This window comes from Acanthopagrus latus, chromosome 19, assembly GCF_904848185.1.
Source record: "Acanthopagrus latus isolate v.2019 chromosome 19, fAcaLat1.1, whole genome shotgun sequence".
Classification (NCBI taxonomy): domain Eukaryota; kingdom Metazoa; phylum Chordata; class Actinopteri; order Spariformes; family Sparidae; genus Acanthopagrus; species Acanthopagrus latus.
In genome coordinates, this window is record NC_051057.1 from 13068047 (window position 1) to 13083770 (window position 15724).

Consider the following 15724-nt stretch of genomic DNA (forward strand, 5'->3'; position numbering starts at 1 on the left):
TGGGAGATACTGTCTGTTTGGATGTGAGAGATGAGATAAGGTTTGGCATCATTTGGCAGGAGAACAGAGAGAGTGTGTTTGGTCTGTGTGTGTGTGTGTGTGGCGGGGGGTGTGTTTGTGTCCAGGGGTGTTTGTTTATCACCTGCTGTGTGATGACCTCAGCCACTCACCACCTGCCCTTTTTGGAGAGAGTTATAGATCAGCCTGTGTTTCAATATGTGAGCAAAATAATCCCAAGCCGCGGTACATCACGTAAGGTTCCGTCTTGGCCGTCCTCGACGGCGCTGACTTTCTTCTGCCCCAAATATGGCCAGAAGTGGAACTGGGTTACTTATTTTTTCGATGTGTGGGCATGTGTGTGTTTTGATCCTGGTGCCACCTCTTATGAAGTTTTTTTATGAAGTGGCGCCACACACTTATAAGCGGTATCTCAAGTTTGCCCCTTTATGAAGTGACAAAATGTACAGTAGCAATGAGGCACGAAGCGTACAGTAACTAACGGCGGGAAGGCCTGCCAGCCGTCTGAATCACAAGTCTGGCCACGTCACACAGTATATTTATCCCCCCCGACGTGCCTCATATTTATGGTGATGCGATGGTGTAAGGTAACACAACATTTATTGCTGACAGAATCAAACGCAGACACACACACACACACACACACACACACACATCAAGTAACTGGCCTCATATTATCTGAGTAGAATTAATGACCGGAGAGATTGACATCTTCTACGTACGAAAGAGCTATAAATAAAGCAGCTGATGCAATGGCACATGCATCATGGGTTAGTCGAGCAGTTTCCAAACGACCCACAGCACAACCAAATTACAGCGTGTAATGTAATCTTATTCTGTCCTTAAACCGTGTTATCATCATAAACAGTCATAGTTGGCAGCCTTGAAGGTGCACTGTGTAGTGTTTTAATGCCTAAACAAAAGAAATATACAAAATCTCTTCTTCTGAAATTTAGATGCCCTTATGGTAAATAAAACATGATAACCTTTCCCTAACAGTGGTTCGGTCTGCGAGAAAATATGATAAGGGGCCCCTCTTGTGTGAAAATGTGAAGCGTCTGTATATACCTGTCAAACTAATGACATTCCCATCATATTCTCATCACTGCAGACATAAATAAGTAGCTCAGGACACTCCAGGGTAAAGGAATTGACTTAGTGACTTTGTATTTGCATTAGCTAGTGCGTTTCTAGGTTGTTCCATTCTTTTTGGTTGAAAAGCTCATTAAAAGTCAAAGCAAGGCCTCAAGAACCGCAACGAACGGGTTTCACTCTGATGGAAAAGCCTCCTCAGTGAATTCCATTGACTGCTGCTGCTGCTGACAGCCGCTATGATTCTACATACCTCACCTCAGGGATGACGTAGATCGGAGTTGGAGAAGCACTAAACGGACCACGTGTTCTGCTTCACAGTCACACCTCATGAAAGCTTTGTTCCTGGGGGAGCAGAGGAGAGTAGCCCGTGCGAGAGCGGCTGTGTGTGAATGTGAGCGGGGCGCTGGGCTGTGTCGACAGCGGCGGTGATAGGATTGGGTTTCACCAGCATGCCATTACGCTGTGTGGCTGTGGTTTGTAATCTCCCTGAGAATGGCACATATTTCTGCAGCCCCTCAAGAACGACCGGGATGAGTCAGACAGGCAGGCGGGCGGAGGAGAGAGTCATGTGGAGTCCAAGGCTGGTACAAAGAGGTTACCTCTTGTAGTGGCTCACCTGCAGTCATTAAAGATGCATAAGTACGCCCTGTACTGGTTTCCTCTGTTTCCTCTACAGTCTCTCCCTGGTTTTGTTTGTGAGGAATTTCCTACAAGAGCACACTCTCTCCTTTATGAAACAGCGGGCGTGATGCGCTGCTTCTTTCTCATGGCATATCTTCTTGTCTCCGTGTTAACTGTGCATGGAACAGGGTTAATGATAGTAAGGGTCAGTGGAGTGTGTTCAGTATTGAGCAATTTGAGATGTAGAGCAATAATGAGCGCAACAGTGCAGCTCGATCCTGAAGGATTTCCCTCCGTGTGTGTGTGTGTGTGTGTGTTATCCTCCTGAGAATTTCCCATGACGTGACAGGATATAATGTAAAAATCCCCCAAATGTCAGTGTGCCATCGTATGTAAGTCCATGCACCTGCTCGAGAGCTTTTTACATTACTTTACAGCGGCACGGTACATATGCCAGCTTTCAAACACACAGCCTCCTAGCAAGGAGACTCCAGATAAAAAAAGTCAGGCCTATAACAATTACACTGTAATTGAGTTGTGGGGGACTTACTGCCCAAAACTCTGTGCTTGGTCTGTTCCAGAGACGCCACCACTGATAGGGAATAAACCTGTTAACTCCTCAAAGGCAACAGCACGCAGACTGTGACTGTGGCAGTGTCTATAAATAGATATGCACTGGAGAGGCAGAGCATTCCTCAAATCAAAATGTACCACTCTGGGATTCAGGTTGTGTAATTTGTCTTGGCAGTTTCATACTTGATGAATCATTATAAGAAGTTAAAGAGCTAAACTCTTAAACTCTAAAAGGTGTAAGAATTGGCCACAAGTCAGTAATGCGTTTCACCTGAGTAACTGCTGTAGCTGCCCTCTGCTAGTTAGCTCCGTTAGCCATGCAGCTAGTGGTTCGGGGGCGTTAGTTTCTGAAAAAAGAAATGAATCACAATTATGATTTAACTGACTAATTTCGCTCGACTGGTTGTCTATTAGTTGCAGCAGAAATTAAGACAAAGTGAATTGTCTGGAAATTCAATAAGGAGAGCATATTAGAGTGTGGCTCAGGCCGCATCTCTGTCCAAACCCGACCGGTGCTGAGTGAATAGCAACCGAGCCTGAGCCGTACTCCACACGCGTTTTGTTTTTATCCCTGCGAACCGGGTTCGCGCCATACGCAGTTAATGTGAGCTGAAGTACTGAATCTGAGTTTGTGTTACCCTGTCAGACGCACAGAGCCCTGTGTGACTATTGGCTAACATTGTATACATATAATACCTACATCAATAGATGTAAAGTATCAATAATCAATAGCTGTAATATCTTCAATATCATATTTAGCCACAATGAGTCTGTTTGTGTTCGTGTCGCCTGAAGCAGTTCTCCGAATCTGCCTCTTTTTTTTTTTTTTTTGTACCTGCTCCCACAGCCTTGTGTCTTTGACCTCTGGATACTAATGTGCCCCGCTAAATCTGTTCACCCACTCTGATTGGCTAGCTAGGCCGCTCTCCCCTCCAGATGTTCACGGATTGGATTATGGAATTATCACTTCTCTTGTTGAGTCACAGTATTGCTTTTCCGCCACAGAAATCCTTTGTGAAGCATGCAACCGCGCTTGTAATCACACGCATGGATGATGCTGGACCGTATGTGAGGTCCTGATGCATTTTTTTTTTTCTTTAGGGTAGTGAGACATTATTGCATAAAAGGTTTTCTTCTGCTCAGTCAATGAAACAGCCATCAAGGATAAATTGTACAAAGAATTGCATCACAATTTTTTCAGCTGTGGGCAGATGTAACCTAATGCCCCTTCTGGCTCTGGGCTGAAGAGGAAATTGATGGTTTGTGTGTATATGATTGTGTGTGTGTGTGTGTGTGTGTGTGCGTGCGTGTGTGTGTGTGCGCGCAGACAGTCGGGTGAATGGTGGCAGGAGATTGGAATAGAGAGAGAGAGCACAGACCATAATTAAAACGATTCCTTAAGCTCAAGTGGTTGCCAGGCAATGTGACCTTTACTCGCGCAGGTTCAGCTTCGGATGTTGAGCCTCGTAGTTAAATGAGACACACGCTGAGCGCAACGTTATGCCCATACAGTTGGCTGTAGTGTGTTCATTTGCAAATTCATTAATACACGGCAGATGCCTGGTTGGACAGCTTGCTCAAGTGTCTGTGGTGGTTGTCATGGTTACTGCCTCGCCGCCGTCATCACCGTGTCAGCCATTTGTTGATTTTTTTTTCTTTTTTCTTTTACGAAGTAGTAGAGTGAGGAGGCGTTGTGAGTTTGACATTGTGTTTATTCATCCTTTAAGGCTCGCTCGCCGTGTCTGGTTTCCAGTTGGAGGTTTACAAAAAGATTTATAGACTGTTATCGCAGAGACGAGTCACCTCAGCGTGTCCTCCATTCACACCGTCTCCCTGATCCCCAGCAGGCCTCATTATAATACGGCAGTCTCACTAATGGTCCTTTTCAACTTCTCATGCAGATTTGATGCGTGTGCGTGGGTAAATTAGAGTTGACAGTCATTTGCATGAGAGGTAGCTCATTTATCATGCTTTTGCATGTGTGTGTTTGTGTGCGTGTGTGTTTGCATGTGTGTATGCTGTCTAAATGTTTGCATAGTCATGTGACAACCTGTCTTGATTTGCATCAGTGGGCCTCCGGTGTGCAGCACAAACACCCAGGCTGGGTTGCTGATATTGTCAACGTTTTGACTCCCCTGGGTGTCAGACTGACCTCGCAGTCCTGAGAATCACACCGTGAGTTCAGAATATTGATTCAAAAAAGTATTTTCACCAACGTAAAGGTGGCTGTCGATGCAGCATGAAGACTTAAAGTTGCTCGGTTTGTTAGTTTCACCATTTTAGTTTAGCATTGTCCAGTTGCATATACAACCAGAACTGTGGTGATACAAAGCTGATTTAAAACCAACAAAGTTCCTGTTTAAGTGATGTTTTTTTTATGAATTAGTTTTCAGCATTTTAGCACTGAAACAAAAACTCAGAGCATCAGTCCAACAGAAAAAGAATCAACAACAATTCTGATAATCACTAAATAGTTGGTCAAAATATTCCTCTCTGTGGGATATCTTTTTGAAACTTGATATGTGTGCGCTCTGGCAAATGTTGTCTCTGTCTCCCGATACCAAATCCCACTCCTTAACTGCACGTACCGGCTACCTCACCGCTAAGTGAGGTCAGGGGAATGCTTTGGTGCTCAAAAACTGAGTCAGCAGCCTGCCATGATTCAATTTAGCCGATCGATACGGAAGATACACTGAATTTTATTAAGGCACTGACAAAGACACTGTTTGACGTGGATCAGACGTACCCGATCCATTTAAAACAGATCTGGAAAGCCTAAAACGTTTATAGATTAAACAGTTGCGCAAGAAATCAGAGAAACGATCAACAATGAAAAGGAAAGACGCAACCCTACTTTATTTTTCTCGCCAGTCATCATTTTTAAAGTCCTATCCTTGGATTTGGGGCTAATCCACAAAGGTTCAGTACTTTGACCTGTGAACTTCGTACTACTCAGTGACGCTCTGCGCTTCTGTGAACTATGAACTTTAGCTGGTGATCTTAACGGCTGAATATTATGTAAATTTCTTATTTGGGTTATATGTCAGTTAAATCCATTGTAAATAGAACAAATAGGAGCAGTTTTCTTTATTTATTTAAAGAGTTTGGCTCAGACAGGATTAAGATTCGAACTGTGCATTGGCCTGATTGACGGGTGTCTCAGCTTTAATAGTCGCTGTTTCCCCTCATCCCTCCGAGCTTCAAAACGTCAGCCATGTTTTTCTGTAGCGTGCGGCGTGGCCCCCTCCCCCTTTGTGTCATTAGCTGTATCAGCTGTGGCCATGTTTCATGTGCAGTGTTGACACAAAGTGCACAGAGCGGAGGTCTGAATCCCTGCCGCTGCCCTTCACCAAAAACCAGAGGGATCATCTCAGCGAGGGATTCTGTGTCACTCCCTCAACAGACTCACATCAGCAGTCAGAGGAGAAGATATCGGGCCGAACATGAACCACATAACCAAGTGCACTTACATTTCAAGAGTATTTATTATAACACAGCAATTCAGTAGTTTTGTACACACACACACACAATCCTGACGCACAAACCTTACCTGCAACCATGTGTTTTTGGACAAAGGCCAGGTGAAGTCTCAGCGGAGGGTTCAGGACAGAGATCCAAAGTAGAGAGCACCAGTGGGAGATTAGGTCTGTTTGTAATCCACAGCCAAAAATGTTAGTGGAGTTTAGGGATTTCTTTTTTTCCTTGTTTAATCAAAAACTGATTTGACTCATTCTTCTTCCCAGAAATGAAGTCTGTTCTGGGGCTTGATTTCAATCTGTCTCTACCTGCCTGTTAGAGCGAGTGGCCTCAGCTTGATTAGTGCTCGGGGGCAGGGTAAACAAAAATGGTAAATTCTGACTTTTAAAATCATGAAGGTACAGATCATAATTTACTCCAAGGCATTAAATGGTGTTATAGTTTGTTTTTGCCAAATTTCTGAAAGCCAAACACATAAGTACAAACCCTTTATTGACTGCATTACTTAAAGGATAAGTTCAACACAGAATAAAAATTCAGGTATTAGCTACTCATCCCAATGATGATATTATTTATTTACACCCTTTTCAAAGCTGGAATCTTCACTGTAGCCGCTACACTAAAAGCAGTAGCACCCACACCATCTGAAGCGGGTGCACAAGCTTGACCATGCATTGATGAAAATAAAGTCCTGTCAAATCAGTGTGAGGTCCTCCAGAGTCTTGGTTTCAACACTGCCTGAGCCGTATGGAGCCATTCTAATCCTTATCTTTTGGTGTTTACGGTGTTTTTTTTTGTTTTGTTTTGTTGGCGACAAGTTAGTTCCAGAACGTAACTACCTGTAAAACAATAACTTACAATAACTTAACAGCTAAAACAAATTAGATTAGCTTAGCTTGAGAGTTAAGCTAACTGTTTGCTTCTGCCTCCAGTCTTTATTGGCTGCTAAACTAAGCTAACAACCTGCTGGCTGTACCTTTATGTTTAGCAAACAAACATGCTAGTGATATCAAACGTCTTACCTAAGATAACACTCAGCATAAAACAAATATGGGTGTGTTACCCAGACAGCATCTGTTCCTTAAAGCTGTCTCATACAGTGCCATGCATTGGGTTTTCCTTCAGGGCTTCTCTAGATAGAAGCTAATGATCAGCCTGTCTTTGTCCTTTTCTTCTGCAGTCTGACAGGCCTTTTCATCACCTGACAGTCATATTCTTTCCTGCTCATTGTCCCGTTTCCCTATACCCTTCCTTAATCTGTCACCTTTCGACCACCTACGGTATTTTTCAGATTGCCGCTTCAAGTGTCTGTGGCTATCACTCTGTTGTTATTCTGCTGCAGTGCTCTGTGTACTTGTGTTTGCATGAAATGTTGAGTTAAGTGGAACAAACCTTGTAAGCTTGTAAAGAAAAACATTCAGATTCCTTTTTCAGATAGCGTATTATTTTTGCCGGGTCAGTCATAAGACTGGGGAAAATTCAATAAGCCTAATTGATCTGATAGATGCTGTTTTTCTATTTTGAGCAAGCACGTCCCAACCCGACTTTTAACGAGAAGAGTAACACGGAGACGGAGAAAGAAGAGGACTGAGCCCAGAGCTCCCAGTCTGCCAAATCAGCCGCAATGTTCCTGAGCTGGAAGGCTTCACTTACAGTACATAGCCTTGCCCAAATATTCTCATTATGCACCACGATCTATCTCTTCAGGATAAAGTTAGCTTATCTCATAATAACAGCCACTCCGTCTCCCGTTTAAAGCCTCATTTGCTGTAGCCATTGTCCCCCCCCATCGTGCACTGCAGCCCCTGGTAATGTGAGCCCAGACCTCATCCCAAGAATAATTCCTGAATAATTTCAGAGTCGGTTTTAGCAAACCACTAATGGTGTTAGTCATGCTCGAGTAATCCTGAATTAGCACCAGCCGGGAATTCAATAGTGGGCCTGCACGGATATAAGAGATATGTGCAGGGCAAGCTAAGTGCTAATTTGTGCAGACTTTCTGTGATGTTTTGTGCTGCTCCTTTGGACCTGGGGACTGTTAGGGCAAGACACAGGGCGGTAATTGCTGTTGATGTATAACATCCTTTCATGCTCAGATTCCGGCATCGCATCCTAAAAAGAAGCATGGTCTTGAAATGCCACTCTTGCTGCATGGCAGTAGTTTTTTTGTCATGGTCGTGGGCGACGGAAGAGAGTCTAAAGGAAGACCGTCAAGTGCTGACGTTTAGCACGGACAAGGTCAAGACTTCATCTTCTATCTTATTATATACCGTACCAGTCAGCATTCCAGTTACCAGGCTTGGACTGGCGGGGAGGGGGAACGGTTCAGTGTGATGGAGAGGAGGAAGATGCGGAAAAAGGGGAAGGGGAGGGGGCGGCACGTTGGAGGAAGCAAAGGCGGGGTGGAGGGGACCGAGAGACGAGGGGGCACAGATCTGTGTCAGCATATGTGAGGGAGATTCCTCAAATAGGCCATAGCCCGGGGAGTGATGGACTGAAGCTTCACTCAGGGGAATGAGCACACACGACTCGCTATCACACACACATAATACAGGCACGCGCATACAGTATGCCGTGGGAGGCGAAGGTATGACCAACCTTAAGGGAAGATGCACCGCGGTGCATGGGAGCGGGGGTTTGAAATTTAACCCTCCGGTAAAATTAGAGGGGGCAGAGATGCATACCTCAGCGGTTCTAAATACCCAGGAGGCTTTAGAGGGGCAATCTGTCTCATTCTCTGTCTCGCTCTCTCCAGTTCTGTCTCCCTCTTTTTCATTTCCATACATTTTTTCTCTTGATGTGCGTTTCTCGCCCTCACCCTCCATCTCACACACACACACACACACACACACACACACACATACACAGACATTCCGCGGCGAGCGAGCATCCGCCGCGCTGCTTGCCAAACTGACTCAACACTTTTCACACAATTCATTTGTCACAGTAATGAAACAACCTCGGACCGCCATCAATATCATCTCTCAAGTGGCGCCTCAGTCCAAAAGAAAATTGCTTCAGAAGTCTTTGCTCCTTTCTACACTTCATCCGAACGCCTGGCAAACTGTTGTGTTGTATGTTTGCTCGTGAGATATTTGCATTCATGCCAGCAGGTGCTTTTATGGATTCAAATGCCTTGATTTGCTTGGACACAGCCTCAGCGCTCGACTAGACAGGAGCGCATGCAGAGCGCCGAACGAGACGTGAACAGGTGTTGCTTTATATTCAGAGGCAGATCGGCCTCAAGTAGGGAGGCTGCAGACTGTCTGACGAGTTATGGAACTTAAAACTTTTTCAAAGGTCAATCGTGAGCTTGCATATTTTTGACTTCAACAGCTAAGTCACCAGATATTTGCCGGAGAAGCAAATAAAACAAAGTGAATATTGCCCTTACATTTGCCAAGTGTTCGCGGACACAAACCCAAATGAATTCTGTTATTTGATATTGCTTTGTTTCTGCATTTGCAGTAAAAACCAGAGGTGGGGTTGCTAGCTAACATTGAAGATACCAGCAGACACATGAATGTACGCAGCTTCACTGACTGCCCCGTAGCTCTCGACGGCGAGTGTGCCGTGTTACATGAGCTCTCTTTAGATTTTTAGCCAAATAAACACACAAGTAAGCAACTCTGCTAAATACCAAAAAGCCAAAATAGCCGTCACAAACATTCCTCAGTCAGGACGGTCTACCCAGCTTACTCCTTCAGTTACTGCTCACTGCTGTGGGTGTGTGCTTTGTGCGAAAGTTTCAGCGTTAGCCATCAGGGGCTGTGTGCTTTGTGCTAACAGGTTAAATAGCTGCTGAACAAAAGTCCGTCTCTGCTTTATCTTAGTTATCAACCCTTTACTTTTAAGAGAATATGTCAGTTTTTGTGTATATAGACTGTTGCGCATGATGATGGATGACCTTGAAATGCGCTGAAAAATTTAGCCGCTTTGAAAGTCAGTGCATTGTGGAAGGTTTTTGTGTCAAAGCATCAAAAAGATTGAACGTACCGATGCCACAGAGAAAGCCAACCAACCCTACCGTCTCTCCGCTCCGCATGCCAATGTCTCCTCGCCCTCCATTTCGCTCTCGTCTCATACCACTGCTCTATCGCACTCCCATCGTTCTCTGCCTGTCACCTCCCGCCACCAGACATCCTGTCTGCGTCGCTTCCTGTGTCTGCACCGTGACTTTATGCCAACTCAACCTACAGGGAACTGTTAAAGTCCTTAGGATATGTCATGGGCACGCTGTATTCGTTTGTGACACATTCTTGCCTCCTTTCACTCGGCTGCACATTTCACACTTTTCAGAAATAGACGCGTGTATGTCCTTGTGGCAGCATGTGCGGCAAGTGGATGTGGACGGTGTATATGTCAGTGGCGTGGTCTTACTGGAATGCTTTAATGTCGGTTTTTTAACAGTGAAGCGCTTTTACCTCAGACCATAAAGCTGCAGACCAGTCGCATTCCTACGTGTTAACAAAGCTTTGTGTGTCTGTGTACTGTTAAAAATGTCTTGAATCAGAATTTGTATCTGCAGCTGCTCAGTGGTTTCCAGAGGCTGTGCTGGCTGTAAAGAGTGCGTCTTCTGTCTGTTGGTGATGCGGGGACTTATTTCTGGAGAGGAAACAGTCCGTCCCCCCCTGCCAGCATATGGCTCCTCATGCATTTTAATATCTGACTGTCCCCAGCCCCGTCAAAAACAGGACAGTCCAGAGTCCAAGGACAGAGAAGTAGTCTGAAATAGAGACATCTGTCCGTTGGGGTCACTCCTGACAGAGAGACAGAGCGAGGGAGGGGTGGAGAGGAGGGGAAGGATGAAGGGATGCGGCGTCGATGGAGCGATGAGGAAGGATCGAGAAAAAAACAGGAGCATTGATTGAAAGGGAGAATGGTGGAGGGGAAGAAGACGGATGAGTGGGGTTAAGCAGGGCACAAGGCACAGCTGTCAATACTTGCAGTGATACTTGGACAGCCCATCTGGATCCTCGCGGTCCGCAGTGCACTGTCATGTGTTGTGTCAGGCCTCCACACACACTTTTCTGTTCGTACAGTAAGTGCACCCGCTGGCTTTAGCTGATGCATTTCATATTGTTGCATAATTAGGTCTTGTTTTGAAGGGAGTCTGGTGGGAGCGAAAGGATGGAAAACATCCTCCTTCGCCACTGCTCGCGCGTCTCTCTGTATCTGGTTTTTTTTTTCGCACGTGTACATGTACAGTGTCTTTCGGTAGAGTTTTCAAGGGATTTGTTAAGCAGGTCACCCCCCGGCCTCTGTCTGTCTAACCCTAGTATGCTCCCATAATACCTCTCAGTGCTAATGCTAAGCTCACATTGATCCCAAAACGTATTACTCTTCTGCCTTTTGGTTTCGGAAACATCAGCAGTGGATGCGGACGCAAGGTTTTCCTCACACCGGTGTCCTGTTGTCATTAAAGGATCAGAGGTTGTTGTCATTAAAAGATCAGAGGCCTGGAAAATACCTCGGGTTGTATTGTGTTATTTTCTTAATTTATGTATTAATATCCTTCCTCAGTCAGATCAGGAGAATGTTTTGCCGTTGACTGGGACTGCTTTTAAACCTAAGCCTTTACTACACCAGCTGCTTTTTATACATGATATGATATGATCATATGTGTGTGTGTGTGCGTGTGTGTGTGTGTGTGTGTGTGTGTGCACGCGCCTTTTGGACTCTGCTTCCCTGCGCAGTGCTCCAGACTGGATTAAGGTCTTGCTTGGTTGTGGCTGCGCTCCATTTGGAAAATCAGGATTTGGATTTGAGATAGAAGCACAAGGGGAGGCGTTATGTCATCCCCAAGAGGGACGGGCTGAGCGATACAGCTCAAAGATGAGGAGAAAGAGGGAGAAAAAAGAAAGGGGTGGAGAGTCAGAGAGAGGAACAAGAAAGAGGAAAAAGATTCTGGAAAGGAAGCTGTTGTGTCGATGACCAACACCTTCGAGTTATCATGGAAAAAAACATAAAGTGTTTGTTTGTGGTTTTCTGTTTATCTCGCGGTTTCTTTACCTTTGGTCTCTGTTTGTGTTTTTACAGAACGGCCCATGCCAGGACAAAAAGCGAGGCCGCAGAGCAGGCCGCCATCTCCGCTGTACACGACTCGGAAATTGCCAGGGCTGTTGCTAGAGAGCTCTCCCCCAACTTCTACCAACCAGGTAACCTTTAACAACAAGCCTTCATACACAACACGTCTGATACTTTAAAGCGCCTGCCTGGTGGCAAACTGTGGGCGTCTTGGCAGAAACATAGTTTGACTTTAGGTGCACTGCGGGGTCAGGGAGGTCAAATGTCAAATCAATTACTATTTTTACATGCACACTGATGTTTCACTGGTACAAGTCTGAATTTTCTGTTTGGATATTATGAATTAGCATTTTCTAAAGAGACATGTAGGACATTGCAGAATTTTTCAGGTTCAACATGTATGCAGCACATTCGGAATATAACCCTCAGTTTTCACCGCAGTTTGCTACACGCAGCTCTGTTTGCTCTGTGTGTTGCCGAGCCAACCCTTTTGCAAGACTGGTGTAGAGAGTACATCGTGAGAAATTGGCCCATTTCTGGTCAGAAGAAGAAACAGACATACTTTATGAAAGACACGGCAGGATATCAAAAGGTTTTTGGATATGCGCAAAGGTTTAAACATCAACGTTCTCACAAAGAGTGTGGAGGGAATAAAAGAAAGAATCCAACAGTCTTCTGGTAATAAGTTTATTCATCCTTTATTGAGATGGATGTTTCATAAATTCTAAAAAACACTGACAGTGCATGAACTTCAATAGTTCCTATTCTGTAAAATCTTACTAAATTATTTTACTTACTTTTGACCTCAAATTTACTTTTTTAATAAAGTAGACTAATTATATAAATTGTATCATTTTAGATGGTACATCTGAAATATAAAAGTCTACTTGATAATTCTGAGGTAATTGGCTTTCGGACATTTACTAAGTAAGAAAACTTCAACATCAACTTTTGGAATATACAGTGTTCCAGAGAGCATCTTCATCACAGTTTATTTGACCTTTCTGAGGCACCCTGGACTTTTTCTCTCTTTAAAAAGAAAATTGCATTTTGATGCAAACAAGCAAAATGGCACAAACCGATCCAGCCGTTTCTCCTTGTCATATTTTGATGTGATAAATGGCATGTTGGGGCATAAATGTTCACTGCTGCATGTAAACAGGAATAGTCATTTATATTAGCCATGTTAATGGCTTAGCAGAAATATCATCTTGTCTTATCAATGTCACATCAGTGCACTTGATGACATACAGTACATTTTAAACATGACTGGCCAAGTGTTGAAGAGGAAGAGTGCTGCAGGGGGGCTTAAACACATGAGCAGTCCATCCTCAACAGCGGGACATCAACCCAGCCAAGCTATTCTAAAATCCCCCCTCACCTCCACGATCCCCTTTTTAGCGCCACAATCCTCCAGCATTCAGACCATGTTTTTCGGAACTGGGTAACTGCTGAGGTTGGTTACTTTGTATGAATAATGATGTTTGCACAGTTTCAGAGTTGTTTACACAGGCTGTGTCAGAGTCACTAATGAGCTTGTTTTGGGTGCACAAAAAGCACAGGGCTGGATGTTCCAGGACTGTAATCGAAGACTAGTGGTATTGAGGATGACTTCTAACACCACAATGGAGGGCTGTGTTTGTGCTTAGACAAAGCGGAGCCTGCTTGAAGCAGGGTACTGTATTCTGGATGGAAGCCTTGTCTTTGCTCTCAGAGGCCCGTGTTTCACTGCTCGGAGTAAACTCTGCCAAAAAGAATGAGAAAAACAAAATGGTTTCTTCTTCTTTTCTTCTGGCATTTTTTATTTGTTTATTTGTTTTTTCAGAATGTAGATCATGTCAACCTTGTGCTTGAGTGGTGCTCAAGAACACCTACTGCTACCAATACCGAGCGGTTCTCATCTTTCCTCTGCCTGGGGGTTTAAGAGGCACACTGCCATACTATACAGCAGCATGCAGCGTAGGGTGTCGACTCAACTCTGTTTAGTTCATTTACAAGGTAAGCTGAGTTTTACAGGGCTATGCAGGACACATAATACTACATAAATAGTGAGGGGTACAAATCCTTATTTGTCAAAGGGCTCATGATGCACATGGGTTCAGGGGTGGGCACAAGGGCACGAAGAGGGCAGCGTCACAAAAAAATTAATCAAAATGGAGTTTTTAAATTAGCATTGCCGCATTTCTTCACTTCTTGGTTAATTGTGAGATCTTCCTCTGAGAGCAGATTTAGATCAAGTTTTTAATCTTTGCAGCAATTAAGCAAGCATTCAGCACACTTACAGAACAAGCATCTATTGGCAAATACTAAATGATGCATTGTCATATGTTAAAAAGATACATTTTTAAAGGTGCAGTATATAAGAATTAGCCACCTGTTGAATTCATACTCTAAACAAATAGGGAGTAACATATCACCCAGCTGACCGGCAATTGCCGCTAACTGTAGCTGCAAGAAGCTAGTTAGCTCAGTTAGCCTTGTAGCTAACAGTATGGTCAGTGAGATCGGCGCAGCAGGAGAGCGTTGGACCTGGATGGGTTAGCCAGGTAGCATGCTAATGTCAGTACTGTCAAAACTGTCATTTCTTCCCACTCTGTAGATAATTTTAGTTATTGTCTTATGTTTTCAACTACACCTTTATATGTTAGAACACATGCTATTATATAAGTCATGTTGCCTTAAGAATATTTAACAAATATATTTTGATAACATATTCTATATTTTTTCAGAAAATGATGTCTCAGCAAACTAAATAAAAAAACTCTTTGTTTTCATGACTGAATAAATTGAATAAACAAACTGACCATAAAACACAATTTCATACTTGTTTTTACTTCGTTTATATTTGGCGGACCCTGCCACCTTTCTAGCTTCCAACAGGGTTTGAATTTATTCTCCAAAATCTACATGGTGCCCCTTTAAGATGACACTAATTTGAAACAAGTGTGTGTCAATTCTATTACAAGTAGCATATTCAGAAGTGCTATGTCATACTTTTTCTGTTTATTTTTATTTATAGTGTAAGATCTATACCACCCCGCCTCTCTCACTGCGTGTCATATATTTAGGCCTATGAGCTGGCCGACCTTGGGCCCTTGCCAAAAGGCGCCACAAAATAGTGGGTGACAAATAGATTGACAATGGGACCCATTCAAGCATGTCCCTCCACTAAGCCACAGAAATGGCCAGCCCGGGCCAGAGACATCCTGCGGCTTGTTTGTGTTGTGGAAAACAGCGGTCATCCTTGGCAGGCCGGGTGATCTCCTGGTTCGCAAGTCTGTATGCGGAGAGTGTCCTTGCCTTATAAGTCAGATCATGAATGAGAAAGTGGACGATGTTGTCATAATGTGCAGCGCAGGGCGACATCTGAGCCGCTGCGTTTAGACGTCGGGTTGCGTAAGCGTGTCTGGTAAGCCCAGACAGGCCACCTGCATATAGCCAGAACCCATTTTCAATTGATTCAGTTTAATTCTACTTAATGAAAGTCGTCTCGTAGCAGTTTGAGTAATCAGGACTTGTCTAATGAAGGTGTGTTGCTGGTTCAAGCAGGTTATTTGATGTTTGAGGGTAAACACGTTCCCGTATTTTCACTTCTCTCACAAAATGACCACCATACTTTAAAGAACTATACCAAGTGGGTGAGGAATCCAGATCACCATTTCTATCCCAGCGTTACAGAGGGACAGTTTTGCTCAATCTGACTATCTACAGCATTTACAAGAACTTGTGTAACTTTCCCAAACTAATCTGCTTTGCTTCCTCAACGTCTACCTCTACTGTGGAAATATTCTCACTTCCCTCTGTCCGTCAGCTTCCAGTAACTCCTCTAGGGTAACAACCAGGGGTCTAAACCCCTTGTTGTTTGTAATTGGCATGTCAGACTCATAGCAGATTATCACCCAGATTGGGAGTG

At 44.1% G+C, this 15724-nt stretch overlaps 1 protein-coding gene across 1 annotated transcript in view; it reads left to right on the top strand.

Annotated features, from left to right (window-relative positions):
• jph1a (junctophilin 1a) overlaps positions 1-15724 on the top strand; it is a 37801-nt gene that overhangs the window by 13125 nt on the left and 8952 nt on the right. The window contains exon 5 of the mRNA XM_037079777.1: positions 11824-11942. Within this exon, the coding sequence (XP_036935672.1) occupies positions 11824-11942 (119 nt within the window). The remainder of the gene's footprint in view (positions 1-11823; positions 11943-15724) is intronic.